The sequence below is a fragment of the Opisthocomus hoazin genome, chromosome 38 (assembly GCF_030867145.1).
Source record: "Opisthocomus hoazin isolate bOpiHoa1 chromosome 38, bOpiHoa1.hap1, whole genome shotgun sequence".
In the NCBI taxonomy this organism is placed as follows: Eukaryota; Metazoa; Chordata; class Aves; order Opisthocomiformes; family Opisthocomidae; genus Opisthocomus; species Opisthocomus hoazin.
Genome location: NC_134451.1, coordinates 1704976 through 1718444, shown reverse-complemented (window position 1 = coordinate 1718444; position 13469 = coordinate 1704976). Strand labels below are relative to the sequence as shown.

The window sequence follows — 13469 nt, the reverse complement described above, 5'->3', positions numbered from 1 at the left end:
GCCAGCGTGTGGAGCCGGGAGCAGCAGCCACTGCTCCGTGGCAGAGCTCGCAGCCCCATCCTCAAAACCGGGGTGCCACGTATGGGGGGAGTCTGCCAGGCCCGCAGCGCCGGGTGGGGTGGCAGTGGCATCCAGAAGGCTCGCAGCTCCATCCCCCAGCGGGGCAGCAGGACTGGAAAACTTACTTACCAGGCCAGGAAATACCTTCAAAATTAAAATATGTAAAAAAATAACTTTAGCAAGATCTTCCCTGGCTCCTGCTGCCCTTCTCCCACATCCTGATCCCCAGCCTCCAGTCCCTGCTGCTTCCCATATCCGCAGCCCCCCCTGCATCCCACCACACACCTTCCACTTGCCTCAGTTTCCCCCTCTGCAACCTGCCCGATGAAGGGAACCAGGGCAGCGGGCAGAGCGCCCGGCGCTGGGCCGTCACCCTCCAGCCCCCGTTTGGGGATGCGGCAGATCTCACCACCCCCCTGGGAAAAGTGAGTCAGGGCTGGAGCCGCTGCCAGCCGGGATTCCTGGGATCCCAACCCAGCACCCCGCAGCTCCAGCCCTGCCCTCCCAGCACCCTTGGGCCCAGCACAAGATGGCGGGAAGACTGGGGGTCTCACTACCCCCCTCCACAGCCACCACTGGCCCCGTGCCCCCCAGCCTGCCCGCAGCCACGTGCCGACCACATCGGTCTCAATGCATTCTGGCATCAACAATTGTTACAAAGGAAAACTTCAGTTCAGCTGTATCAGGTCACCTGGTACATACAGTAAAGTGCTTGTTTTTGTGGGTGTTGGTTTTTTTTTTTTTCTTTTTTGGTTTTTTTTGTGGTTTTTTTTCGTTTTCATTTTTGTTTTCCAGCCAGCCCCCGAGCATTGGCCAAAGTTACAAACCAAGAGTGCGTTAACATGACTCTCGTCAAACCAGCTTTGGCAGTCTTCATCAATTGTAAAGTGGAGAAAGTTTCTCCTGTTTTGATAAAAAAAAGTTAGCTTCACAGCAAACGTTTCTAACCAGTTCTAAGTTGAGTTAGTCGGCTGAAGGAAGGGCGGGGGGGAAGAAGAGGAAGCCAAAACACTTAAAATTTCCAGCTTTAAAAAAAAAACCAATCAAAAATCCCCACAAAAAAACCCAAACAACACCACCTTTTTGAAGTTGGTTTCCAAGACAGATGCTCTACAGGGGGGAGGAAGGCTTTAAAAGAGGAAGAGGAGGAAGAAGGCTGTTGGTGAGGGGGGTTAGCTGGTGCCAGACCGCGGGCCGGGCAGCATCTGTCTGGAAACCGCCCCGGAGAGGCGCTGGCAGCGGCGAGGGGACGCCCGGCCCTGGCACGAGCATCGCCCAGCCGTGCCGGTGCGGAGCCAAGGCACCCACGGGTCCCCAGCACCACCGCGCGTCAGGGCTCGAGGAGGCCTGGGCGATCCCCCGCCTCTCGAAGCGTTTAAAACTTCTCTAGAAACGCCGACCCTGCCCCGCACGCCGGAGCTGCCAGGAGCTCGCCAGCCCCGCGGCACAGGTCCCCTCCGGACCCCGAGTGCCACGCCAGGAGCGCCGGGTCCAAAACCGACCCCCCCGAGCCGCAACGCAAAGCCAAGCCTGGGCCGAGCGACCAGCGAAGAGCTCGGATGCTCGCCGGCACGTCCACCGCCTCGCCGCAAAGACCCGGCCGAGGATGCCCACGCGTGGGCAACGCGCCCACGGGGACGAGCTCCGGCCCAGCGCGCGGCCCCCCGGCCACGCACCCGCCGCCAGCAGAGCGTGCACCGCGTTTCTCTGTGGAAGAGCTCGGCCTTACGCATGGGAAGAGAGGGAAATTCAGTCTGCCAACACCAGCACGGGGGCCAAAAACACACGGGAGAGACTTCCCCCTGCCATCCCCTTCCCGAGATTTTTTTCTTTTTTAAAAACAGGGCTGCGGCGTGCAGCATTAACAACAGCTTCCACAACACCAGCTCAAGGCATCGCGTACTGTACAGCAACCAAGTATTTCTTAATGTAAGACAATAAGGAATTATCGACAACTGGTAAGACAGAATAAGCTATAAAAAGTAACAATGTACAATCAAGATGGATTTCTTTTTTTTCCTTTAAAGGAGGCTTCTCCGGGCTGTCGCGGTGCCTGTGCTGGGGGTCTCCCCTCGCCGCTGCCCTGCTCCTCCCCACCCTGTGTGGTGGGACCGGGGGCACCCAGGGGAGAGGGCAGAGGCGGTTTTGGGGGGAGCACCCTCCCAACCCACCGATGCTGCTCAGCAGAAGGGCCGGGAAGGGCCAGAAAAGACGGTCCCTGCCCCAAGCTCCATCAACACCCGAGATCACCATCTCCCAAGCTCACTCACACACACCTCCCTGAAACAAAAAACAACAGATATTGCATAGTTTTGCTGTCAGCAGTCTTCAAATAAAAAGGAGAACTTTGTTTTGCTTTCAGAGACAGTGACTGTGTCCTCAGCTGAAGACCTGGGGGGAGTCTCTTCCCCGGCTCACAGCAAGCTCCCAAAGCCTTCCCCTGTGCACGCCATGGGCCGAGGCTGCTTTTTCAGAGTGTAAAGCTCAAAGCATTCAGCTGGAAGGGAGAGGAGATCGCTAACGAAGGGGCACCCTCCCTCCCGGTGAGGCGCGGGGACGGCGGCGGGCGCAGCTCGGTGGCACGACGCGCGGCGGGCAGCGGGGCTTTGCCCCTCCGGCGTGGTGCCAGGGGGGGTTCGGAGGAGCTGGAGGCCAGCCCGGCCCCCAGCACGGGCGCTGCTGGCTCACCCGGACGGATCCGGCCCCGCTCCGCAGAAACCAGCCAAGGGCCTCGTCCCAGTTCAGCACCCCCAGGCCCTCCCCCGCGAGCATTCCCTCCCTTCCCCAAAGCAAGCTCCGAGGAAAGCGTGACTCCATGCATGAACACACATGAACACGGATGCACACACATGAACACGCATGCCCAGCTCTCCCCAGCCGCCCGTCCCACCCTGCGCTGCCGCCGCGACCCCAAACCCTCCGGCCCCGCATCCCGAGCCCTTCCCAAGCTGCTCCCCAGTGCCGTGGCCCTCGGGTGCTGCTGCCAGCCCGGCCGCTCGCCCACCGGCACATCCTGGGGCACTCGGCACCCTCGGCACCCCCAGACCCTCCGGCCACGGCAGCCTCGGGGACAGCCCGAAGCCACGCCAGGTCACACTGCCCTGCAGCGAGTTCCAGCACTTTTTAAAGGGGGGTCCTTCCCTTCCCACAGAGCACCCCGCTATTCCCGCAGGGGTATTATTTTTTGGCTGCTCCAGCCGCCCTGGAGACCTCATCCTGCCCTGCACCTCCACCAGCCACTGGTGAGCCCCCCCCTCCACAAACAGGGGTGCAACGCACGGCCCCAGGCGCCTGAGCATCCCCCCAGCTCTGACCTTGCCCCTGGGGAGCCGCCGGCCGGAGCGCGGGAGGAAAGGAAGACATTTCTCCATGCCCTGCAGAAAAGCACAGCTAGCAGTTTAAAACCAAAAATTTAAAAAAAAAAAAAAAAAGAAAAAAAGGGGTGAATAGCTTATTCTGAAAGCAGGCTGCCGAGGAGAGAGGGCGGCTCAGTGGGACGGGAGCTGCTCCCTCGCTGGCACCGTCTCTCCCCGGCCCGAGCTGCTCCCTGCCCGCCACAGCCCCTCCAAGCGCAGCCGGGGATGCCCCCGAGCACGGGACGGCGGGGGTCCCTGCGCCCGGGAGATGCCTCCCAGACCCCCGGGAGGGGGGGTTTGTGGGATCGACCCCAACATCGGAGAAAGACCCGCAGCTCCGAAGGGAGGGACGAGGTTAAAACGCAACTCCCGCTGTCGAAAATGCGACCGAGGGCCTTTTGTTCACAGCATGAAATGAGCTGAACTCGGCAAAGCGGCCGCGGATACAAAGAGTCCTTTGGTGTCAGGGAGGGAGGAAAAAATGTCAGAGGAGAAACCAAGAGTCGGGGAAACAAAAGTCCGTGTGTCAGTCAGATGTCCTGGGTGAAACAACCTTAATGATTTAATACCTTAAAAAACAGATCTTCAACAAACCCTCCCAACCCCAGACCTACAAGATCAGCAAAATCTTAGAAACCAGCCGCAGGGACAAGTCCTGATCTTGTCAGTAGCCAGAAATGGTGGGGGGTTGGGGGGGAGGGAAGAAAAATATAGGATGGGGGAGACGTGGGGTACAAGAGGTCCGAGGGGTGCAGCTCAGACTTGGTCAGCCACCAGGACCACGGGGGCTACCAGGTGCTGCCCAGCAGCCACCGCCTTGACCAGGTTGCTCTTCTGCCGCCGCTTGGCCAGCTTGGACTCAGAGGGGAGGTAGAGGTGCATGGCCCATGAGGTAGCACTGATGGTGATGGGCTGTGCTTCCTCCTCCACCTCCTCTTCCTCGTCCTTGTCGCGCTGTGTCAGCTGGTGGTTGACAGCAACGGCCTCTGCGGCGAAGGAGGTGAGCTCTTTGGCACTGCTCTTCCTGCGGGGAGAAAGCGGCTCAGGGTGGGATGCAGGGGGCTGCAGGGAGGTTGGGGGGCAAATATCGGGGTGTCCCCTCGCGCGCATGCCACGCCAGATGGGTCAGGCACCAAAAACACGGCTCCAGCCCGAATCACGTGCTGCAACCGCTGCCCAGACGGCGAGAGCCGCAGCCGAGCAGAGCCGAGAGCGGCTCACTGGGGAGAGGAGCCAGGATTTGGGGGGCTGGAATGTGTCCCCCACCCCCACCCCAGGGCCACCCACGCTCACCTCTACAAGATGATGGGGGTCAGCAGGCTGTTATCCAGGACATACTGCAACGAAACACAGCCGCGTCAGAGCCGAGCACCCCGCAATGGGGTGTCCCCCCACCCCGGCTTTCGGGAGTGGGGGAGGGGGTAGGGGGGGCAGCAGCACTCACCCCCTGCACCCAGGGGTGCTCCAGGACCTGGGCCGCGGTGAGCCGCTTGTTGGCATCTCTCACCAGCAGCCTGGAAATGAGATCTTTGGCCGCAGGGGAGATGTGCGCCCAGTCCTTTTCGGGAAACTCGTACTTCCCTTTCCGGATGCTCTTGAAGATCATTTTCTAGGTGGGGGGGGGGAATAAAAAAGGGGCTGAGCTGGGAGGGGTGCTGCCAAGCCAGTGGCGGGTTTTGGCACTGCCGGGGTCCGCCACGCACCTGGCAGGTGTTGCACATCTCGCCCATGTCCCAGCCGCAGTCGGAGCCGCAGCGTTCCATGAAGGGGGTGTACCCGCTCAGCATGTTGTACAGGAGGACGCCCAGGCTCCACAGGTCGCAGCGCTTGTCGTAGCTGGGCACCTCCTTGTGGCTGTAAAAAGTTTCCACCACCTCCGGGGCCATGAACTCGGCGGTGCCGCACTGCGGGGAGAGGCGGGGGTGAGCCCCAAAGGACAGGGGAGCGATGGGGCAGAGCTCAGAGACGGGGGGGGGGGGGGGTCTGCCAGAACTAAGGGGCTACCCCCTCCAAAATGAGGGTGCAGACACGGCCGCTTCCCGGGTTTGGTCCTGGCAGGGCAGATCATCCCGGCCAGGTTTCCCATCGCCACGCGGGGGATGTCACAGCCCTGCCACCCCCAAAAAAAATAAAACCCTGAAGGGGTACAACACCCCCCCCAGACCCCCCCCGGCACTGCCGCCACCGGGCCGGCTCAGCGGGGCAGCGTCCGTCCCATCGCCCGGGACACGGCGGCGGGGACGGAGCCGGCTCTGCCTGTTCCCCTGCCTGACGCGGGCAGGGCCGCCGCAGCGGGCACCGGATCCGGTGCCGGAGGAGCTACCGCTGGCGCGAGGCGAGAGCCAGCGGTCCCGTTCCCCCATGGTTCCCCCACGGCTCCCGGGGCTCTGGGGCTTTCCAGCGCACGTGACCCGACCCGCAGCCCGCACCGCCTCGTGACCAGGGGAGAGCAGAGCTGCAGCCAGCAGATAATCACCCCGTAACATAACGAGAGGCCTCCAAACGAGAGGCCTCGCCGGCCTCGGCAGCTGATGCCACCGCAAGAAGAAGAAAAACACCCACACAAGCCCAACCCGCAGCACCCTGCATGGGCTTCCACCCGGCAGGGACCGCAGCACCCACCCCCCTCTGCCCCCGCTGCTGAGAACGGGAAACTCAGGACACCTCAGAAATTCAGGTTCTCCCCCAGGCGGAGGGGAAACGCAGAGGAACGAGGAGGGTGGGGAGGGTGTTTTGGCCCCCACCTCGGCTGTTGGGCACCCTGCGTTGGCCCCCCCCAGCATGTGAGCACCCCGGAAACACCGTGAGCACCCCGAAAACAGCAGGGCACAGGGCAACACCCTGCACGGGGGGGCCCTGCTGCTGGTGATAAGGGGAGCAGGGCTTTCTGCAGGGGGGGGCAGGCTTGGTATGTGCCCCCCCCCAAAATGTGAGACAGCTCCTTGCAACACAGGGGCACCCAGAAGCTTTCAGGGTGCCCACCCTGCAGGGGCTGCACCGCACGCAAGCAGCCCCGGCTCCCTCTCACCCGCAACCTGAGTGGGGCGGGGGGGGATCACTGTGGCCCCCCCAGCCCCTCGCCTGACCCACTTCTCCCCGAAAGCGCAGCCTCCGCGCAGCCGCCTCCGCCGGGGCCGGCTGTTGCTAAGGCTCACGGCAGCCCGGGCTCTGCGCCAGCCCCCCCTGCGCTGCCCGGCCCCCCCGCGTTACAGAACCGCATCTCGCCCGCCGCTGCTGAGGGGGGTCCCGCAGCGACGGGAGCCCAAAGCCTGAGGGGGCCCCTCCAGGGACATTCCACCCCCCCCCCCCCCATCGACATTATACCCCCCCTGCCCCATGGTCTGCACGCTCACCGGCGAGAACAGCTTCGGGGTGGAAATGGGGAAGGAATCGTCCGTGAATTTGATGCCGCTTGCCAGGTCGAAGTCGCAGATCTTCACGGGGGAGACCTGGGGAGGGGGGAGAGGCGGCCAGTGACCCCCCCCAGCAGCCCCCGGGTACCCTCAGCCCCACGTTCGCGCCCCAGCTGCCGCAGCAGCATCCCCCGCGGGGAACCAGGGCCCCCCCAGCCCCGGCACCACCCCCTGCTCCCCGCTCACCTGGTCCAGGCGCTCGCACAGAATATTTTCGGGTTTTAAATCCCTGTGAGCAATTCCTGGGAGGGGGGAGAAGAGGCAATGAGTGGAAAAGCCTGCCCCCCCCCCCAAGATTTCCACAGCAGAAGGTCTGGGGGCGGCACAGGGACCCCTCCCTCCCCACCCCAAATCACCGCCCGCGTCACGGCGAAGGGCACAAATTGCTGCTGGCCCCGAGTCCCGGCCAAACCGGAGGAGCAGGCTGCGCACCATGACAACACGACGCAGCCGGGCCTGACCCTGCGCGCCCGCGGCCGGCACCAGCCCCTGCTCCCCGGGCAGGAGGGGGGGGCAGCACCCCCCGGCTGGGGGGGCATGGCTGCACCCCGGGGTGGCTCGGCTCACCTCTGATGTGCAAAAAGTGCAGGGCGCTGGCGATGTCCCGTACCACCATGCTGGCCTCCAGCTCGTTGAAGCGGCATCTCTCCAGGATGTGGGTCATGATGGAGCCTGCGGCCGGGCAAGAGCAGAGTGGGGGCTCGTGGGTGTTGGGGGGGCTCCCGCCGCCCCCGCTCCCCCTGCCCCGGCACCGCACTCACCTCCCCTCATCTTCTCAACCACCAGGTAAAAACTGTCCTCCTCCTCGAAGAACTCGATCAGCTGCAGGATGTTCCTGCGGGGACGGCGGCATCAGCCTGGCATCCCGCCAAAAAGATCGCGGGGTCCCCCCCTCCCCGCAGCCCCCCACCCCGCATGGCTCCTTGGGGGAGGGCCAACGGAGGAGAAAATCGGGTTTCCAGCGACTGAAACCACGCGGCTGGGGCCCCCGGCCACATTCCAGCGGGGAGAGGGGCTTCCAGCGCCGGGCCCCGCTCCCTAATGGCTCGCAGACCCTCCTGGCTCGCTCGCCCCGCTCCAGAAACAGCCCCGCTCAGCAGCTCTCCGCGGCGGGACGGCGAACGCCGCGGCGGCATCTCGGCTCGCCCCTCGGCACCGCTCCAACTTGGCCGCCGCGGCCCCTTCGTCATGGCAAGCGGCTCCACGTCGCCTCGGGATGCTCCCGGCGAGGCCCACGCAGAGGGAGAGCCGCGCAGGAGGGCGGCCTGCCTGCCGCCCATGGGTGTCTCGAGCGTCAGCCCGGTCTCAGCCCGCGCCCTGTGCCCACCGTGGGGGATGGGGACGGCGGCTGCCCTGCGGTACCTGTGTCCCTGGCACAGATTCAGCATCACCACCTCCCGTAAGACCCTGTTGAAGACTTGGCCCTGGCGCTTGTCGATGATCTGCAAGACAAAGCGGGCGAGACTCAGGGAGAGGCACCGCTGCCGGAGAGGGACCGGGGCCGGCAACCACTGCGCTCCAACTCAGCCGGCGCTGGGGATCCCCGGGGCCGGGCAGAGGCAGGCGGGAGGTGCCCGAAGGGGTTAAGGCAGCAGAACAGGCTGTTCCCGGTGGCGGGGCCAAGCCGCTCCCTCCCGGGGCCCGCGGCCAAGGCGAGCTCCGCGGCCGAGCCCCGGCGCAGCCGCCCCGGCAGCGGAGCACGGCCCTTCGCCCTGCCGGGCGCTGGCACAGCGGGTGCCTGGTGGACGTGCCATGGGGTGAGCAGGGGGTCTCCACCCACAGGGGAGAGCTGGGTGGTCCCACTGACCCCCAGCCCTTCGGGGCACACTGAACACCCAACCGCCATGCAGCCCTCCCCCTGCCTCAGTTTCCCTGCTTGGGCACCCAAAAGCACCCGGGGGCAACAGGGGAAGCCAAGTGCCCCTTGCGTTTGGACACAGGGCCTGTCCCAGCCCCCCCACGCCGTGACTGGGAGCCTGTGGGGTGCAGGGACGCGGCACCACCATCCCCGACCCCAAAAGCAGCTGGCTCACCCCGACCCCTCTAGTGTTCGCGGGGGCAGAAAACCCTCCCTGGGGCGAGCGGGGGCTGGCCACCCTGCCACACCACATGCCCCTGCTTGCCCCAAGTCCCTAGACGTGGCGCAAGCGTTAATTTAATCTCGCGTCTGCCCTAATTTACAGGGGTAGGAGCGTGGCTAAGGGGGTTGACCAAGGTCCTGCAGCTGGGCGGTGGCAGAGGACAGCGTGCCACCTGTGTGGCCTGGCCCTGCCCCGCTCCTGCCCCTCTCCATCCCCCCTACTCCGTGAAACCGTCGTCCTGTGCCAGCTCCGCACAGCCAGGAGAGCCAGGAGCCCAGGATGTGGAGGGCAGAAGGAGAAACTGAAGGCAGGGGGTGGGCAGGAGCCGGCTCTGCAGCCCCAAGCCCCGCGGAGCTTTACCTTCACTGCGTACTCCTTGTTGGTGATGAGGTTAACGCAGGTCTGGACTCTGCCTTGGGCCCCTTCTCCCAGCACCTCGTCGCACAGCCAGTAAACATCTGGCAGGAGAGAGGGCGCCTGAGCTGCCGGCCCCACCGCGGCACGGGACACCAGGAGGGCCCCAGCCCTGCCGCAGCCCGGGGGGGACCCCTGGGGTCCCTGGGCAGCCCCGCTCACCTTCGAACCTGCCGGAGAAGCTGTTGTTCTTGCTCCTTTTCTTGGTGCTGGGGGTGTCGATGGGCTGACTCAAAGGCACATCTGCGCCGGAGCAAAGCCACCGGCGTGAGTCACCCCCGGCCACCCTGCGCTCCCCCCAGCATCGCCAGCCCCGGGGCAGCCCCCCAGCGCCTTCAGGGCAACGCAGAGGGCCGACATCCCGGGGTCCAGGGTGAGGGCACCCCCCTGGGTGGACACCCGCAGCTCACCAGGACGGGATGGGCACTCAGAGACGGGCTCCAGGTCATTGGACTTGTCGAGCTCCAGGTCACTGGACTTGTCGAGCTCCAGGTCAAACGCCACCTCGAAGGGATTTTGTTCCTGCAGGGGCCAAGAACAGGAGTGAGACGGCAGCCGCCGGACCAGCCGCCGCCGCCCGCCCGGTCCGGGCACGCAGCCGGGCACGCCACTGGCCTGGGCACACACCCTGCTCGTGCAGGGCACCGGCTCACGGCACTGCTGCCAGAGGGATGCGGCAGAGCCGGAGGAAGAGGAGGAGGAGGAGGAGGAAGGGTTTGACCACGTCTCCTGCCGGGGATGTTGCCGCAGGGTCATGCCTCCGCGCCAGCAGCCCCAGGCCGGCACGCAGGCGATGATGAGAGGGACTGGGGCTGCGCGTACCAACCCAGCCCCGAATCTCCACCCCGACCTGAACTACAGCGAGGGGGGGAGGAAGAAAAGCCACAGGGCAGGACGGGCTCCGGAGCCACCGCACCGCGTCCTCCCGCCTCCCCGCAAGGTCACGGGGGGCCGGAGCCCACTCAGCGCCGCTCCGGTGAGCGCCGTGCCCATGGCTGCGTGACGCCCGTGACCTGGCAGGATCGGGCCCCGCTCCCAACCCTCCCTGCACCCCGCATGGGTGATGGGTGTGGGAACCACTGCCTCCCCCACCCCAAACCCAGCGCCTCCGCCCCCAGCACCCCAAAGGGGACATGGGGACCTTCAGCCCCCCCCGAGCCACCCCACCGCGGGACGGGGCAGTGCCGGGGGCACCCGGCCGCGAGGCGAAAGGGCCCCGTCCTCCACAGGGTTACGAAATCTGTTTGGGTGGAGGCAGCAGCTCCCGGCGGCGTTCCCCAACCCACCCCGGTGCCCCGGTGCCCGGGCCGGCTGCCAGACCCAGCGCGGCGCGGGAGCAGCCAGCCCCGGCCACCGCCACCAGAAACAGCCCGAGAGCGCTTGTTTGCTGCCAGGGCGGCTCTCGGGGGGCCGGGGGGTCCCCATCGCGGTGCGGGGATGCCAGGAGCATCCCCCCCAACCAAGCACCATTCCTGATGCCTGAAAACGCTCCTGCGCAGCGTTTGGCCAGATTCCTCCCCCCCCCCCTAAAAAAAGACAGTATCAAGGTTTGCGGAGTGCGGTGTCACCCTCCAGCCCCCCCCCAAGGCCCCCATGTCATGGCGGGGACGAGCGGCTCGGGCCCAAGGCCCTGCACCGTGGGCAGGATGAGGCCTCCCGGGGGGGCTCCAGGGGGGTACAGGGGGAGAGGGGGCCCTGCCCGCTGCCGCAGCACTGGCGCACAAAAGGTTTGGGGGATGGGACACACAGGGCAGACGCTGCGCGGTGGCTGCGGCAGCGCATCCGAGGTGTCCCCCGTGTCCCCCCCGTCCTGGTCCCTAACCACCCGGGGTGGGGGGGATGGAGGGGGGGCCCAAACCCCAGCCAGAAGTCCTCAAAGCAGGATTAGGTGTCAGCTAAAATAAGCTGGGCAGGTTTCGGGTGAGCTCCCAGCATCCCTCGCAGACCCGGGAGCCAAAGTAAACAAAGCTCCCATGAAGACGCCCGGCTGACGAGAGCCAGCGTTTGGGGGACCCAGACCCCCCCCCTCGCACCCCCCTCGCGTGACAGCGCCCAAGAGGGACAGGGGTCCTGGTGCCCCGGCTGCAGCCCCCTTACCAGGATCTGGCCCTCGCACAACAGGTCCTGGGCTGGGCCCGGCAGCCCCCCCAGCCCCTGCTCACAGACGTGCGGTGAATGGGTGCAGCTGGGGGGGGGGACATGCAGCCCACCCGCTGACCCACCCCACGGGGGACACCCGTGGGAGCTGCAGCGGGGTGAGCAAAGCCTTGCTGCGGGGGGGAGGGGTGTGGGGGGTGTCTGACCCCCCCTCGGGGAGCACACCCTGAGCCCCCGGGGCGGGGGGACAGGTGGGTCTTGCGGCCCGAGTTGGGTGGCAGCACCCTGGGCGCTCCCCTCCCTTCTCGGGGGCGGGGGGAAGGGGGGAGGTCGCTGATGTGTGTCCGTGCCCCCCCCTACCCCGGGCAGAGGATGCGGCGCAGAGCGCTGCAGATCGCAGGATCCGGCCGCAGCAGACCTGCACCCCAACCCCGCACCCTTCCGTCCGCCCCCCAGAGCACCCTCCCCCCACTCCGGAGCATCACGGGGGCGGGGAGCACCCCCTTACCTTGACGGAGCGGTGGAAACCGGGGTTCTCAGATTCCTTCTGCACCATCTTGCTGCGGGGAGGGGGCAGGGAGAAACACGGGAGAGGTGCGGGGCAGGAAAAAGCCCAACCGGCCAACCAACAAAAACAGGAAAATAAACCGGGAAAGGGGGGAGGGATGTGGAGGAGCGGCCAGAGACATCGGGGGGGTGCCAGGGGTGGGACGAGACCTGCGGAGAGAGGAGCCCGGGGGGGCGGGTGTCAGGGGGCTGCGGCCCGCACGGGGCCCGCACGGAGCCCCCCCGGTCCCAAAACCCCCCCGGCGCTCACCGGCCCCGCAGAGCCGCCGCTGCCAGGGGTACCGCAGCCCACCCCGCTCCGCATCGCTCCGCACCGCCGGGAGGGGATGCTCCCCTGCCCCCCCCCCGGAGCTTTATGGCAGAGGCTCCGCCCCCCCGCCCCGCCCCCGCCATGTGACACCGCCCCCCGGGGGGACACACCCCCACCCCAACCCCCGCGCTGCACCCAGGGGCGGGGACCCCCCCAGCCCCCCCCGGCTGCACCGGGCGGGGTGCGGAGAGCCCCAGGGACACCCCCCGGTGTCCCCCCCCACCCCAGCCCACGCGTGTCACGAGCGGGGCGGTGCTCAGCCTCGAGGCCTGCGCGCGGCAGGGGGTCACAGCACAGCCCCCCCCCCGGCCCCACCCCGGCTGGGTGGAACCGTGGGAGCCCGTCACGGCGCGGGTGTCCCCTCTCCCCTCCCCCCACCCCACGTCTTGCGTGACGCCGACCCGGGCTGAGAACGCACGCGCCGAGCGGCGGCGCCTCGGCCAATGGCTGCGCATGACGTCACCGCCCGCGCTGCCTATTGGCTGCTCACCCCCTCCCCTCCCGAGCCGCCACCGCCCCGCCCCACCGCGCCCCGCCCCCCCCGGGCACCGCGTCACGCTCCGCCCCCCTCGCCGCAGTCCGGGTGTGCCCCCACCCCCCAAAGTGCCGGTGGAGCCACAGCGGGGGGTCGCGACCCCCCCAGGCCCCCAAATTCCGCCCTCTCGCAGCCGGGGCAATCAGCGCCCTGCTCCACATTAGCGCTAACGAGGGCGCCCCAATTAGCGACACTCCTCCTAATGCACCCCAGGATGCCATTGGCCTTCTTGGCAGCCAGGGCACGCTGCTGGCTCATGGTCACCCTGTCGTCCACCAGGACACCCAGGTCCCTCTCCGCAAAGCTGCTCTCCAGCAGGGCCGCCCCAGCCTGTACTCGTGCCTGGGGTTGTTCCTCCCCAGGGGCAGGACCCTGCATTTGCCCTTGTTGAACCTCATCAGGTTCCTCTCTGCCCAACTCTCCAGCCTGTCCAGGTCTCGCTGAATGGCAGCACAGCCTGCTGGTGTATCCACCACTCCTCCCAGTTTGGTGGCATCAGCAAACTTGCTGAGGGTACATTCTAACTCTTCATCCAGGTCACTGATGAAGAAGTTAAACAAGGCTGGGCCCAGTACTGACCCCTGGGGCACACCACTGGTTACGGACCTCCAACCAGACTCAGCGCCGCTGATGACA

At 66.3% G+C, this 13469-nt stretch overlaps 1 protein-coding gene across 1 annotated transcript; it reads right to left on the bottom strand.

Moving 5' to 3' along the window:
• Positions 1-4005: 4005 nt before the first annotated feature.
• Positions 4006-11988, bottom strand: LOC142365374 (MAP kinase-interacting serine/threonine-protein kinase 2-like). Its single transcript, XM_075446111.1, has 13 exons — positions 11930-11988; positions 9735-9846; positions 9487-9567; positions 9271-9368; positions 8192-8271; positions 7591-7664; positions 7397-7501; positions 7016-7071; positions 6770-6865; positions 5120-5320; positions 4861-5025; positions 4710-4753; positions 4006-4440 (listed from the first exon to the last, which is right to left on the bottom strand). The coding sequence occupies exons 1-12, from the start codon at positions 11975-11977 to the stop codon at positions 4712-4714; spliced, it is 1158 nt and encodes a 385-aa protein (XP_075302226.1). The 5' UTR covers positions 11978-11988; the 3' UTR covers positions 4006-4440; positions 4710-4711.
• Positions 11989-13469: the final 1481 nt, after the last annotated feature.